This window comes from Coloeus monedula, assembly GCF_965178545.1.
Source record: "Coloeus monedula genome assembly, chromosome: 27".
NCBI lineage: Eukaryota > Metazoa > Chordata > Aves > Passeriformes > Corvidae > Coloeus > Coloeus monedula.
Genome location: NC_138807.1, coordinates 2,586,904 through 2,602,545, shown reverse-complemented (window position 1 = coordinate 2,602,545; position 15,642 = coordinate 2,586,904). Strand labels below are relative to the sequence as shown.

The following is a 15,642-nucleotide window of genomic DNA, read 5'->3' as shown; positions in this document are numbered from 1 at the left end:
AGCCACGGCCAGCGGCTCCTCACGGCCCCGGCTCACACAGAGACGTGTCCCCAGGGCAAGGTTGGTCTCGGCGAGAGGATTTGGCCTCTGGCTCTGCCGTCACAGGTGGAGCCGTGTGGCCAGAGGGGTCCCCTGACGGGCCGTGGGCTGGGAAACGGCCAGAGGATGCTGCAAGGCTTGGAGGAAGCAGCACCTGCCCTTCCCAGCCACTACAGGAGCAGAGAGGGAGGGATAAATAGGAACAGTCCTGCCTGGATCTGCCAAGCTTTGCCCTCCCTCCACGGCCCCACCGTGCCCGTGTCCAGCCCAAAATGCCCGGCGGAGCCAGAGCCCGCAGCCGCCTCGGGCACCCTCAGCAGCGGGAGCGGGGACATCCCCAGTGGAACGCGGAGCAGCCCCCAGGGACAGGCAGGGATGAACCCAGAACCAGAGCGACGCTAAGGAACCAAAGCGTGGGGAAAGGACACGCTCCCGTCTCGGCCAGAAGAACCAGATCCCGAGCCGGGAGGGCAAACCGGGAGAGGGGCCGGGGTGGGGCGGGCAGGGAGGCCGGCGGGAGCCTCACCGGCAGCCGCACTCCTCTGCCACCATGTTGGGGAACTTGCGGATCTCCAGCCCGTCCGAGGAGAGGCTGATGATGAGCTGGTCCGAGTAGCGCACGGGCACGCAGCAGGGAGCCCTGCGCAGCGGCGAGCCCCGCTCCTGCATGCCCAGCAGCAGCACCGTGTGCGAGAAGTAGCTGGGGACGCGCGTGGAGAGCGGCAGCCGGCAGGGCCCCTCGCAGTTGTTGGCCGCGTACGCGGTGGGCATGACGATGAAGTGGCGGTCGCGCAGGTCGATGGTGAGCTCCTGCAGCCGGCAGTACGCCTGGTGCCGCGCGCTGCGGTTCTGCCGCTGCACCTTCCTGCGCTCCTGCCAGCGCGCCCGCACCGACTGCAGCGCCTTCAGCAGCAGCAGCGTGCGCAGCTTCCGAGAGCCCGGGCCCCGCTCGGCAGCCTCGGCTTGCCCCGGCTCTGCTGGGTAGTAGCAGAAGGTCAGGAGGTGCTGGAAAAGCGCCGCGTTGGCTTGGAAAGCCGGGACGTCCCTGAGCTCCTGGATGACCACCTGCAGTTTGCCTATCAGCAGCTGCAGCACGGTGCCCTCCGGCTGCCAGTCCCCCAGGTGCTGCTCCAGCACGGCCCCGCTGTCCTGGGGGAACAGCAGCACCGAGGGCTCCTCAGACTGCACCAGCCGCTCCAGCGCCGCCTCCTCCGACAGGTTGAGCAGCTGGTGAGGGAGGGTCTCCATCGCCTGGAAGTCCAGCCAGTGGTGGGCGCTGGGCTGGGGGGGCGGCTCGCTGGAGGAGCTCAGGAGCTGCCGGATGAACCGGGTCAGGACTGCCAGGAACTGGGCGCTGCCACCGGGCGCTGGGGACGAAGTGTTGGCTTGACTCGGGACAGTGGGGGTCGGCAGCTCCTCGGTCCCAGCCTGGAGTGGGCTGCAAGGAGAACACACGGAGAGTCACCCCGTGTGCCCCGAGGGTCCCACCAGGCCATGCCCCACAGCCACCCATGGTCCCACAGCTGGGGCTGCCCCTGTCCCACCTCATCTCCCACCCCTGTGTTTTCCCGTGCCTGCAGCGATGGCCACGGACCTGAGCTGTGGGTACGGAGCCATGTCCAGCAGCCCCTCAGCAGAGAGGTAGGAGGATGGAGCCAAAGCCTCCTCTTCCTCCTCTTCCTCCTCCTGCCGCTGTGACTTGGCCAGCAGCAGCAGCACCGGGGTCATCCGGGTGAAACATTTGTCATCGGAGCCGAACAGGAGCTGCTGCACCTCCGTGCGGGGCAGGGGGGCACCTGCTGGGACGACGAGAGGGGAGGACGTTGGTCTGGAGTCTCCTGCACGTCCCCAGCGCCCCTCGTGGGCCTGAGAGGACCCCAAATGCCCAAGTGAGGACACGAGGTCAGAGATGCCGCTGTGCCCAGGGTGCCCCCCGTCCCTACCTCCCGCGCCGCCGTGGATGGCCAGCGAAGCCGAGAAGCGGAGCCGCTCCGCGCTGCGGGTGACTGAGGCTGCGGCGGCTGCCAGGGCCAGGTACTGCGTGTCCCTGGACAGACAGAGCCTCTGCACCGAGGCAGAAGGCACAGAAGCCCCGAGGCCGTGGGTGACACATCACGGGGGACACACTAACGCGAGCCCCCGCTGTGGTCCCTGCGGGCTCCGTGTCACCCAGCCCGCGGTGGCCCAGGGAGCAGCGACGTGGAGGGTGGGGACCACTGGGAGCTTCGCCCCCAGCCCCAGAGCTGCTCCGGGGGCCGTGGGGTGCAGGGAACCCAGTGAATCCCCTGGGGCGCAGGGGGGAGGGATCAGGACCCCCAGACCGGGCTGGATACCCCGGGCAGCCCCTCCGGCCCTGCGGGAGCTGGGGACAGGGTAAGAGCTCCATCTTCAGGCACGGCGAGAGCGGGAGACGGGGCAGAGATGCCGGGAGCGGATGGCAAAGGGACTGGGAGGGGCTGGCGAAGGGGCTGGAGGGGGTGATAAAGGGGCTGGGAGGGGATTGTGAATGGATTGGGAGGGGATAGCAAAGGGACCGGGGGGAAACGTGAATGAACTGGGAGGGGATAGCAAAGGGACTGGGAAGGGAAGGGTTGTTGAATACACTGGGAGGGGATGACAAAGGCACTGGGCAGCAGAGCTGGGACACCCCTCCCACCCCCCTGCTCCCAGCCAGGGCCGGACGCCCGGACCCACCTGGTCCCTCGCCAGCCCTGGGCCGGTGACCAGCAGCTCGTGCGGGTGCCCGGAGCCCTCCCGGTGGCCCAGGTAGAAGAGCATCACGGCCGCCTGCAGCTCTCCCAGCGCCCGGCCCACCTCCGCCTGGAAAACCAGCTGGAACCGCAGCTTCGCCTGCGCTCCCCACTGCACTGGAACGGGGGAGACACGGCCGTGAATCCCCCCCGGCGCCGCGGAGCCCCGGGGGGGTGAGGAAGGGGCTCCAGACCGAGCACTGCCCCCATGCAGGGACCAGAGCACCCGGGACAGGAGCCGACAAGGGAGAAGGGACACAGCAAATCCCGTCCCCGGCTCCAGGCAGATGGAGAGCGGGACAAACCCTGCGCCCCGCGAGCACGGAGCTGCCTCCCCCCAGAGCTGCCAAATTCCCATGGACAGATCCCATGGAAATCTGTTCTCCAGGGGGCTCGGGGACATTGTAGCCACTGCCCGAGGAAAGAGCCACTTCCCCCCTGCCCGGCACTGACGAGTTCAGCTGAAAATCCAAATCCCAGGAGAAGAGGAAGATTTCAGGAAGAAAGAAACAATCATGACCCTCACCCCGGGATGGGACAGGGGAATGTGTGTTGAGGTTTTCCCATAAAGCTGAAGCTACAGGAGCAGCCCAGGACCCCGGGCTGTCCCACAGCCCCCAGAGTGGGAGACCAGCAGGTGCCGGGCTCAGGGCACAGCAGGAGCAGCTGGGTCTGACCCTCTCCTCTCTTCCCAGAGCTGGGATGGGATCCAAACCCTCGGTGTTCAGGCAGAAAGTGAGAAACGCTCATGAGAGCGGAGCAGAAGCCACCAAGAACCATAGAATATCCCGAGCTGGAAGGGACCCTCAGGAATCACCAGTCCCACCCCTGGCCCTGCACTGACACCCCAACAATCCCACCCTGTGCATTCCCTGCTGGGATGTGGCACCTGGGAGTTGGTCCGAGGCGGGGACAGATGGCAGAGGCACACTGCCATCCTCACCGCTAAACCTCCTTAAAAACGTGCCCAGAAACATTTCACTCCATCACTTGGCTGATTTTAAAGGGAACCCAACCCCCCAAATTTAATTCTGTGTTTAAATCCCTGACTCAGGACCAGCAAACAGCAACCCCCACCCCGAGCCCCGCATCCTCCCCTCCCTGCCCTGCTCCACCTCGGAGCCTGCAGGGCTCTCCCACCAACCTTCCTCCAGGTGCAGGACGAGGAATCTCTCCAGCCCCGGCTCCAGCACGTGCTCGTGGATCCTCTGCAGAGGATGGGGAGCAGCCCCCGCCTCCCCGGCCCGGCACAGCCCAAAGGTCCCCGGGAAGTTCCCGTCCCAGCTCCGGCGGCGCCTCAGCAGTTTGATGAAGCCGCTCTCGTAGTGGCTGAGCACACCCACCACCTCCAGGTGCCTCGGGGTGGCCCCGTCCTGCTCCATCCTCACCCTGCACACGGGCCCTTCCAGCCCCCCGAGGGGCCAGGGCTGCGGGCTGGAGCGGGACCAGCCCGGGCCGCCCTCCTCAGCCATTCCCTGCAGGCATTTGGCTCCCGGCTCGGGCTTAGAGAAGAGGCGAGTGGCAGCAGCCCTCCTGGACCTGGGGGTCTCCTGTAAACTTCCATTTCCCACCTTTCTCCCCTCTGCTTCCAGCCCCGGCTCTTCCAGCAGGCTCAGCTCCGTCGGGGAATCCCGCTCCCCTTTCCTGGGCAGAGCTGCAGAGGGGAGCAGCAGCACCAGGCACAGCAGGAGCCCCCTGAGAGCGCTCATGGTCCCACCTCAGCTCTTCCCTGGAGCAGCTCCCGCATCCCAAGCCCTCGGCAGGAAGAGGGAGGACGGCGTCTCCCTTTTAACCGCGGCTGGCCTTGAGTGGCCGAGGCACAACAACCTCCCCTGAGCAGCCCCGGGGCTGTCGCGCTGCAGAGGCGCGAGGGAGGTGGCAAAGAAACATTTTTTGTTCTATTTTTGGGTCTGCAGCTCATTTTGGAAACGTGCAAAAATCGAAGCTGTTGCGCTCACTTGTAGGGATGCACGGCCTTGACTCTGGATGTTTTCTAAAGGAGGATGAGTGTCTGGAATGGGATCTTCATGGGGACTGGCACGTACAACCCCACCAGCACTGAAACACCGGGAGGGGAGAGCGAGCCAGAGCAGGAGGAGGGGGACAGGGGCAGATAACGGGCTGAAATAAGTGAATGTATGGAAAGCATTCCCTGTCCTGGCTGGAAAACCTTCCCCTCACACCCTGCAGCTCAGACAGGCTGCCCTGGTAAAGGGCTTCATCCCAGGAATGAGAATCACGGGGGGCAGCAGCAGCCTGAGGACTTTGAACACTCAGGACCTCCCTTAGAAAGTGTCACACACACCTGTTCTAAGGACTTTTCCCTCCATGAGGTGCCAGGACTCACTGGAACAGCTGGAATTGCCAGTGCCACCTTTCCATCCTGGAAACCTGCCCCCCACCCAAGGGACCACTTTTTTTTGGCATGGGGAGATGTCCCGACAAAAAAGTTCCAGACCCTTCTCTGGAAGAGAAGATCCTTCTCTTCCCAAGTCTTTGCAGTCCGGAGCTCAGGATTGCCAGGAGCAATGGAGCACCCAAACTGGAGCAGGACATGGACACACAGCGAGGGCTGGAGAGTCTGAGGTCACTTCTACAGGAGCTGACAAAGGTCACAGAGCTGCTGCAGGGCTGGAGCCCCTCTGCTCTGGAGCCAGGCTGGGAGAGCTGGGGGTGCTCAGCTGGAGAGGAGAAGGCTCCAGGGAGAGCTCTGAGCCCCTTGCAGGGCCTAAAGGGGCTCCAGGAGAGCTGCAGAGGGACTGGGGACAAGGCCTGGAGGGCCAGGAGCCAGGGAATGGCTTCCCAGTGCCAGAGGGCAGGGCTGGATGGGAGATTGGGCAGGAATTGTTCCCTGGGAGGGTGGGCAGGCCCTGGCACAGGGTGCCCAGAGCAGCTGGGGCTGCCCCTGGATCCCTGGCAGTGCCCAAGGCCAGGCTGGACATTGGGGCTTGGAGCAGCCTGGGACAGTGGGAGGTGTCCCTGCCCATGGCAGGGGTGGCACTGATATTCTGTAAAGTCTGTCCCAACCAAACCATTCTGGGATTCTGGGATTCTGTGACTGACTGGGACCCTCTCAGCCCAGCAGCAGAGATGAAGGCTTTGATTCCCCCATCAAGGGGGTGCAGCTGCAGGGTTCCTGTGGCCCCTCAACCAACCAGGACTGGTCAGGAACCCCAGGCCTGGACATGCCCTCACCCACTGAGCCCCCCAGGATCCCCCACTGACCCCCCAGTTCAGGGACAGGAAGCTGGGAAAGACCAGAGAAATGGCAGAACTGCTGCTGGTTTTTTTTTATGGGAACTAAGTGATGGTTGGAAGGAAACATTCAGGATAAATAAACCCACAGAGAACTAAAAACTTGCCCAAACAGAGCTGGCAGTGGGAGGAGGACACAAAATCAAGTGACAGCAGGTGCTACACCATGGTACAGACACTTAATGAATTATAATAATAAACTGAGATTTAGTATCAGTAACAGGAGCCTTCCCATGTCCCTGCTCAGTGAATGAACAGAGATGAAGGGGTTTGGTTGAATCAAAAGTGATTAATGGGGGGTAATTAATGGGACACTCCTCAGGCAGCCTGAGGGGGATACCTCAGGCCAAGACAGCTGATGGAGATATCCAGTCAGGATGGGGGGTGCCTTGAGATTCCCAATCCTTCTCTTTGGAGAATTTCCAAAATATAACCAGCCTGGGAATGTCTCCTGTTTCTAAGGGGTAAGAAAAGAGAACCCACGGCAGCACAGGAAACCAGAGGGAAACGAAAATCGAAAACCTTTTAATGAACCTACAGAATTCAGTCCCATTTCCAGACATACAAAAAGGAACTGTTCCCTGAATCGGGGGGGGGGGAGCTGCAGTTAAAAAGACACAAATCCCATGGGATGGAGCCCAGGAGGGGCTTCAGTTGGAGGGAGGGGGAGGGGGGATGGTGCCCGGCCCCTCCGTGGGGAGCGGCGGCCGCATCATGGGGGGCAGGGGAGCAGGGGGGGGCACCCCGGGCGCTGGGGGCAGCTGGGGGGGCACTGGCGGGGGTGGCACTGGCCCGGAGGGGGGCATGGGGGGCAGGGCCATGCCCCCAGGGGGAGGAGGGGGCATGGAGTCGGGCAGGGGGGGCCGCGGGGGCAGCCCGTTCATCAGGGGAGGGGGCGGCGGCCGCTTGACGGTCGGGGGCCCCGGGGGGAGGTTTGGGGGGGCCGGGGGCTTCTCCATCTTGAAGTGGAATTGAAGGAAGAACTGGGAATGGGAGGAAAGCAGAGAAAAGGGAACAATTAATCAGAGATTCACAGAATCCTGGAATATCCTGAGCTAGGAGGGACCCTCAGGGATGATCAGTGCAGCCCCTGGCCCTGCACAGACACCCCAACAACCCCAGCCTGGGCATCCCTGAGAGCGCTGTCCAAACGCTCCTGCAGCTCTGGCAGCCTCGGGGCCGGGCCCATTCCCTGGGGAGCCTGGGCAGTGCCCAGCAGCCTGGTGACAGCTCTGCCAGCACACAGGAGCTGCTCTCTGCCTCAGGGCACAGCTCAGGCCCCTCCTGTTCCCCTCAGATGTCCCTGCCCTGGCAGCATCCATGACTGGCGCCAGTCTTGCCCAAATTTTAATTCCTCTGGGCTCTGAGCATTGAGGTTCCTGTCAGGGAGTGGGAACCTCCCCAGGCACTGTCCCCTGCTCACACAGGGGAGCACCAGGCCAGGCCAGGTGTGTGCAGGGAACATGGAGCCATGGGGAGGACGTGGTGCTGCACATTTATCATGGAATCATTAGGGTGGGAAAAGCCAAACCTAACCCTAACCCTAAGATCATCAAGTTTGACCATCAGCCCAGCAACATCACCATGTTCACCACTGAACTGTGTCCCCAAGTGCCACATCCACTTGTTTTTGAACACTTCCAGGGATGGGGACTCCACCACTGCCCTGGGCAGCCCCCTCCAATGCCTGACAATGCTTTCAGCGAAGGAATTTTCCCAATATCCAATCTAAACCTCCCCTGGCACACCTTGAGGCCATTTCCTCTGGTCCTTTCTCCTTTTATCTGGGAGCAGAGCTTGACCTCCACCTGGCTGCACCCTCCTGTCAGGGAGTTGTAAGAGCAAGAAGGTCCCCTCTGAGCCTCCTTCTCACTAGATATTTATGCCCCATCCTGCTGTTGCTGCCTGAAATTTAATCCTCTCAAAGATCCCACACAGGAGGCTCTGTCAGGAGCTCTCACTGCACAGGTGCATTGAGGGAATGGAGATTTGAACATCAGAGGCAGCAGGACAGAACAGATGTCACTGTCTCAAGTCGCTCTGCTCTCAACCCTTAAGGACAGACATTACAAAACCTCAGTTACCTGTTTGGTTTCTCTGTTCCAGTGAGTCCAAAACTTTCCCTCTGCCTTATCAATTTCTCTGCTTGGCACCTGCACCAAAAGAGAACACAGAGCTATTCTTAGAGGATCAGATTAGCTCAAAGGCCCTTTTTAGCCCCAGAGCCTGAGAGATAAGCACAGTTATTCCAGGCCTTGCAGTGCTGTTATTAGACAGAGGTGGGGGCAGGAAAGAATTAAGTTACTTCCCTATCGGTCAAGGACAAGCAGCAAAAATCCCTCCCTGAACATCTGCACAGAGGTTGAGGAGCGAAGCCCAGGAGGCTCCTGTCTATGCCAAACACTGGGAATTCACAGCTCCCCAGAGCTCAGCACAGTCTGGTTTTCATGCCAGAAAACTCCACCAAACCTCAGTGGGGTTTAATGACTTCCAGCCATGTCTTCCTGACCCCCCCCCTTCCCACTCCATTAACCCCTGAGGGTTAGAACAGACATCAGAAGGTTCACTGGGAATTAATCTCACAATATCCTGAGCTGGAAGGGACCCTCAGGGATCATCAGTGCAGCCCCTGGCCCTGCACAGACACCCCAACAACCCCAGCCTGGGCATCCCTGAGAGCGCTGTCCAAACGCTCCTGCAGCTCTGGCAGCCTCGGGGCCGGGCCCATTCCCTGGGGAGCCTGGGCAGTGCCCAGCAGCCTCGGGGGGAAGAACCTTTCCCTGAGCTCCATGCCCAGCCCTGACCCAGCTCCAGCCGTTCCCTGGGCTCCTGTCCCTGTCCCAGAGCAGAGCTCAGCCCCTGCCCCTCCGCCTCCCCTCGGGAGGAGCTGCAGCCCCCAGGAGCCTCCCCTCAGTCTCCTCTGCTGCAGCTGAACGAGCCAAGTGCCCTCAGCCGCTCCTCAGACCCTTCCCCACCTTCCTTGCCCTCCTTCAGACACTCACTAATGGCTCAGGATCGTTCTTACATCGCAGGGACCACACACAGCATTGATGGTGAGGCTGCCCCAGTGTGGAGCACAGCAGGACAATCCCCTCCCTTGACCTGGAAAAGGCAGGAAGGGAACTCTCCCAGGTTTCCTCTCCCAGGTTTGCCCTCCCAGGTGTTCCCCAGGTCTCACCTTGAAGGCGATGGTCTCGTAGGGCTCTGCTGCCATCAGCAGGTACTGCCAGCGCCGGTCCGGGGGCTCGATGCGCTGCTCGTAGGCTGACATGAAGCGGTGCCGGGGCATGATGCTCTCAGCTATCTCGGGGTAATCGATCTGGGGGGGGCAGGGCAGCATTAACAACCCCCCCTCTGCACTCCCACCTCTGCTCCAAACACATTCCCCCGTGTGGAGCATACCCAGAGCAGTTCCCAGCACAAAGGAAACAAACACCGGAGGAAAGGGCTGAGAATCCAACAATGGTTTGGGTTGGGAGGAACCTTAAAGATCCCAAACTGAAAGAGGTGAAATTCAGGGGAGATATTGGGAAGGAATTGTTCCCTGAAGGTTCCACAGGGTGCCCAGAGCAGCTGTGGCTGCTCCATCCCTAGAAGTGTCCAAGGTCAGGTTAGAGCAACCTGGTCTCAGGGAAGGTGTCCCTACCCATCAAAGGGGGTTGGAAATAGATAATTTCTAAGGTCCCTTCCAGCCCAAACTAATCCTATGATTCTGGGATCATCTCATTCCACCTCACACTACACATTCCTCTCCCACTACACAGCCTGACAACTGAGCTCAGGAATTTGCTCAACGCCATCAGCTGAAAAAACTAGGAAGGTATGGCCTCTTTATTATTACTGATTTCATGGATCCTGCAAAGAACTGCTCATTTAGCAGCAGTTTTACCTGGATAACCCCCACAAGAAGAGTTTTAACCCTGCCCTCACCTGGAAGAGAAGGCTCTGCTGGCCTGTTTCTGGGTCTCTCTGTTTGGTCACTGTAATAAAAAAAAAAAAAGAAAGTTGAGAACATCCACCAGCAGGGTGAGAGCAGCATTAATCTGCCCTGGGAAATACACCAAGTTTCCAATAATTAAATATTACAAGATTTTTCTCCCATTTAGCAAACAAAATGTCACATTGTCTTTAACCAAAGCTACTTCTGTGAGGGTGAGCAGGCCCTGGCACAGGGTGCCCAGAGCAGCTGGGGCTGCCCCTGGATCCCTGGCAGTGCCCAAGGCCAGGCTGGACATTGGGGCTTGGAGCAGCCTGGGACAGTGGGAGGTGTCCCTGCCATGGCAGGGGGTGGAATGGGATGTTCTTAAAGGTCCTTTCCAACCCAAACCACACTGGGATTGTGTCACTGCTGTGGGCACATTTCGGCCCCTCACACCAAGAAAGAAATCGAGGGGCTGGAGCATGTCCAGGGATGGGAACGGATCTGGGGAAGGGGCTGGAGCCCAGGAGAGGCTGAAGGAGCTGGGAAGGGGCTCAGCCTGGAGCAAAGGAGGCTCAGGGGGGACCTTGTGGCTCTGCACAAGTCCCTGACAGGAGGGGGCAGCCGGGGGGGTCGGGCTCTGCTCGCAGGGAACAGGGACAGGAGGAGAGGGAACGGCCTCAGGCTGGGCTGGATTCAGGTTGGATATTGGGAAAATTCCTTCACTGAAAGGGCTGTAAAGCATTGGAAGGGGCTGTCCAGGAATCACCATCCCTGGAAGTGTTCAAAACACACGTGGATGTGGCACCTGGGGACACGGTTTAGTGGTGGCCTTGGCAGTGCTAAGTTTACTGTTGGACTCGATCATTTGAAAGGTATTTTCCAACCTAAAATATTCCATGATTCTCCTCTACTGAAGTTTAGCTGCTGTGGGGAAAAGCACTGGCGAGATTAAAAAGCCAAATTTTGTACTGAAGGCCAAAATGATGGGATTTCAGAAAAAAAAGCATGAGTTCTGCAGGGAGTGAGTGATGTACAGCATTAATGAAAGGTGCTGCACCACAAGAGAAGGAGGAGAGATGAAATGCCATCATCTCCCTGGCAGCCTGAGACACACCCATCTATTATTAAAGTGGTTCTCCCTCGCCTGTCAGCAGTAAAGAGATGTTCCATGAGCAATTCAAACAATAAAAGGACTCCAGGAGAGAGCCCATATCTTATTCATGGGCAGAGCTGCTAAAGAGAGTAATGAATAATTCACATCCCAGCCGGGCACTGCCCATCAGGGACCTGCTGGCCACTCCTGACTCACCTTTGTAGCCTGGGCGCCCAATTTTCACAAATTTCTTCACTTCCACTTTGACCTTCTCTGGGGCAGGCTGGGCAGGGGCCTCCTTGGCTTCCTTGGCAGCTCGTCGGGCCCTGGGGATTCATTTCAGAATTGAAGGGTTACCTGCCCTTGTTTCTGAAGGATACCCAGGAGCAGTCTGAATCCCTCAGCACATAGTTTCACAGAAATCATGCCAGGAAATCCTATTTCCCTTCCCCAGTTGTATCCATCCTCCCCCTGGCCAAAGACTGTCACTCAATCATCTGATCCACCCCCACCATGACCTTGAGGCCAGACTCCACAAATGGATTTGTGAAGAGTTTAATTCTTGAAATCAAAATGAAAATTAAAAAACCCCAAATAATCCCAAACCCACAGATAAAGCAAAGCAAACTGGATTCCTCAAAATAAAACTTACAAACTTCTCCCAACCTGTATTGACAAATCCAGATCACAGAATCCTGGAATATCCTGAGTTAGAAGGACCCACAGGGATCATCAAATCCAACTCCATCCAACTCCTGGCCCTGACACCCCAACAATCCCACCCTGTGCATCCCTGAGAGCACAAACACTCATGGAGCTCTGGCAGGCAGAGTTCCTTCTAACTAGATTCAGATAACTTGCTTTTAAAATTCTTTCTCCCTTGTCCTTCAGAAATTCCACAGCTGGATTTGAACTTTAGCTGAAAATGGAGATTTTCAGCACCATTTTTGGAGCAGATCCAGGCTGTGCCTCCTGGAGGCTGCTCACGAGGAACCACAGTAAAAGAACACTCGAGCACAGTGCAATGGAGTTAAAGGGTTACAGATTCCCACCACCATCATATTAAAGTGCTTCAGTAATGGAGAATAAAGTTAGGGTAGAAGATGGCTTACAAATTGGTCTGATGCTTCTTCCCCTGGGTATGTGCTAAGTAACTCCCCTGAAATAAAAACCAAAGTAGAAGAAAGTTAAATGAAGCCAGGACTGAAAGATTCCTGTCACAGGGAGATTGTATCACACCCTGACAAGGGTGTTTTAATCCTCAGCCCAGAGGAATCTCACTCCAACAGTGCAGATTGCTCTCAGCTGCTGAGCTGTCACACACTGTTGGGTTTAACCACCCCTCATGTCCCAGCAGTCACTGCTCAGGTTCTGAAGCTACTGTTATTCCCAAATTCCTGCTGCTGGGATCAGGACAGGCAGGTGTTCCCCTCACCTCATTGTTGTGGAGCGTCAGGCAAAGCTTGCACTCGTAGGAGCCCAGATGATTTTTCATAAAATACGGGTCCTGGGGAAAGAAGGATTGACAAGTTATGAGGAAAATCCATCAGCAAAGCAAAAGAATAACCCAAATACTGGGGAGTTCTCCTGCACTGGAGGAAGGTCCTTCCCCCCAAGGCTGCTGGGCACTGCCCAGGCTCCCCAGGGAATGGGCCCGGCCCCGAGGCTGCCAGAGCTGCAGGAGCGTTTGGACAGCGCTCTCAGGGATGCCCAGGCTGGGGTTGTTGGGGTGTCTGTGCAGGGCCAGGGGCTGCACTGATCATCCCTGAGGGTCCCTTCCAGCTCAGGATATCCTTGGATCCTGTAGCTGAGTTCAGAATTTAAATTAACAGCACAAGAGAGCTTTAGGAGGAGGAAACAGACAGAACCAAGAGCAGCTGTGTGCATTGGTGGCAGAACTCCCGACTGCAGCAGGAAACAGCACAACACAAACCAGCTCTGAGCAGACTGGAAATAGATGGATACACAAGAGCTGGCACCTCCCTGTCACTGTGTCCCAAATACCCCTTATTCAACCCCCACATGCCCAGAAGTATTCAAACCCAATCCACACCTCAGCCTGGAGATGAGAGGGCTCTGGGGTGACCTCAGAGCCTAAAGGGGCTCCAGGGGAGTTGGAGAGGGACTTGGGACAAGGGCTGGAGGGACAGGACACAGGGAATGGCTTCAAATAGACCAAGAGTAGGTTTAGACGGGATATTGGGAAGGAATTGTTCCCTGGCAGGGTGGGCAGGCCCTGGCACAGGGTGCCCAGAGCAGCTGGGGCTGCCCCTGGATCCCTCGAAGTGCCCAAGGCCAGGCTGGACGGGGCTTGGAGCACCCTGGGATAGCAGAAGGTGTGCCTGGATAAGCTTTAATACTCTTTTCAACCCAAACCATTCCACGATCCCATGAATTTGCCTCTCCACTCCTTCCCCCTGGGCTGTGGGAAGCCCCTGTGCCTGTGCCCACCTTGTTGATGTCGATGGTCTCCAGGGCCAGCTGCCGCAGCCGCTCCCGCCGGTCCCGGTTGCTCTCGGAGGCCGAGGCGACGCCCCCGCTGCCCGTTTTACCCCCCGGGCGGTGCTGGAAATCCATGGTGGGGACTTCTGGGCTTCAGCTCCTCCTGGAGAAAGGGAGAGTCTGGGAAAAGGAGGAAAAGAAGTGTGAGTGGTAACCGAAGCAGAGGACTGCTCAGCCCCGTCAGACAGCCCAGCCATGCCCTGGGCACATGCCACGGGATGCAGTCCCACATGGTACCACCAACTTGGGAAATCAGAGTAAAAGGATCCAGAAAATCCCCTGGAACCCTCCCCTTCTCCTCAGTCACTCCCAAGCCCAGCTGGGTCCCAGCAAGGCCGAGCAGCCCCACCAGAGCAGCCCCACTCCCAAAAGCAGCCTTTCCCCCTCACCTGAGGCACCAACAGCCCCAGGAGCTCCCCCCTCTCCACCAGGTCTGGTGCTCCCCCAGCATCCCCCCAAAGCCCCAGGGCCATCCCCCGCCAGCCCCAAATCCCCGGGAGGATCAGAGCCCCCCCAAGCCCCCCAGCAAGGTCAGGGGTTCTGAGCAGTGTCCCCAAGCCCCAGATGAGGTCCCAGAGTCCCCCGTGCCCTCAGCAAGGTCAGAGCCCCCCCCGGACCTCCCCACACGGAGCCCCAACACTGGAAAGGCCTTTGAGGAGCCCTGAGTCCTTCCCCACAGAGCGCCCAGCTCTCCCAGAGTCTCTCCCCCAGACCCCCTCCAGCGCATTCTCCAGTAACTCCAGTTCCGATTCTCCAGTCAAGGCCCACTGGATGCTCCCCCTCCAGGGCTCCTCCCCAGTCCTCCCAGTTCTCCCAGTCCTGACCTGGCCCTACCCTCAGTTGCAATTCTCCAGTTCCCCCAGCCCCACTACCCCAAGCTGCCCAGTTCTCCCAGTCCTTCCTCACCCAGTAACCCCAGTCCTGTCCTGATCCTACCCCCAGTTTCCCAGCCCAGATTCTCCAGTACCCCCAGAGCTCCCAGTTCTCCCAGTGCCTCTTGCCCAGTCCCTCTCCACTAACTCCAGTCCTGATTCTCCTGTCAGGGCCCCGCAGATAACCCCAGTCCTGCTTCTCCTGATCCTCCCAGTTCTCCCAGTCCTACCCCCATTTTCCCTGTCCTGATTCTCCAGTACCCCCAGTCCTCCCACCCAGGTCATGCAGTTCTCCCAGTCCCCCTCCAGTAACCCCAGTCCTGATTCTGCAGTCAGGGGGCCCCAGGTACCCCCGGCCCTTCCCTCCCAATCCTCCCAGTACCCCCAGTCCTGCCCCGGTCCTACCCCCAGTTTCCCAGCCCGGATTCTCCCCCAGAGTGCCCAGTTCTCCCAGAGTCTCTCCCGGTTCCTCTCCAGTAACTCCAGACCTGATTCTCCACTCGGGACCACCCCAGGTACCCTCGATCCTGTTCCCCCTCCTGACCCTCCCAGTCCTGCCATGGGCCTACTCCCAGTTTCTCACTTGTGATTCTCCAGTTCCCTCAGACCCACCACCCCAGGTCGCCCGGCACTCCCAGTCCCTCCTTACCCAGTACTCCCCGTCCCTCCTTACCCAGTACTCCCAGTCCCTCCTTACCCAGTCCTCCCAGTCCCACTTTACCCAGTACTCCCAGTCCCTCCTTACCCAGTCCCACTTCACCCAGTCCTCCCAGTCCCACTTCACCCAGTCCTCCCAGTCCCACTTCACCCAGTACTCCCCGTTTTCCAGCCCGGATTCTCCACTTCCCCCAGCCCCACCACCCCAGGTGGCCCAGCTTTCCCAGTCCCCCTTTACCCAGTACTCCCAGTTTGATTCTCCACTTCCCCCAGCTCCACCACCCAGACGGCCCAGTTGCCCCAGTCCCTTTTTACCCAGCACACCCAGTCCCTCCTTACGCAGTACTCCCAGTTTTCCAGTTCGGATTCTCCAGCTGCACCACCCCGGGTGTCCCAGTCCCTCCTGCCGCGGCTCCCCAGCCCTGCCCTGTTCCCCGTTTCCCCTCAGAGCCCCCTCAGCCCCTCACAGCCCCCCCCCGCTCCGTACCTGCGCGCGGCCCCGCTCCCGCCCCGGCGCATGCGCGCTCCCGCCGCCCCCCGCGAGCGCATCCG

General features: G+C 59.2%; 2 protein-coding genes across 2 annotated transcripts; both read right to left on the bottom strand.

The window, feature by feature from the left end:
• Nucleotides 1-561: 561 nt before the first annotated feature.
• AMH (anti-Mullerian hormone) lies at nt 562-4,498 on the bottom strand (the record flags this gene model as incomplete). Its single annotated transcript, XM_082298107.1, has 5 exons — nt 562-1,477; nt 1,634-1,835; nt 1,983-2,103; nt 2,734-2,906; nt 3,934-4,498. The coding sequence occupies 5 exons, from the start codon at nt 4,496-4,498 to the stop codon at nt 562-564; spliced, it is 1,977 nt and encodes a 658-aa protein (XP_082154233.1).
• A 2,050-nt stretch (nt 4,499-6,548) lies between these two features.
• SF3A2 (splicing factor 3a subunit 2) lies at nt 6,549-15,625 on the bottom strand. The gene is made up of 9 exons (XM_082297835.1): nt 15,578-15,625; nt 13,511-13,681; nt 12,495-12,566; nt 12,172-12,218; nt 11,276-11,385; nt 9,975-10,024; nt 9,223-9,363; nt 8,129-8,197; nt 6,549-7,027 (listed from the first exon to the last, which is right to left on the bottom strand). Exons 2-9 carry the CDS (start codon nt 13,634-13,636, stop codon nt 6,695-6,697), a joined length of 948 nt encoding a protein of 315 aa, XP_082153961.1. The 5' UTR covers nt 13,637-13,681; nt 15,578-15,625; the 3' UTR covers nt 6,549-6,694.
• Nucleotides 15,626-15,642: the final 17 nt, after the last annotated feature.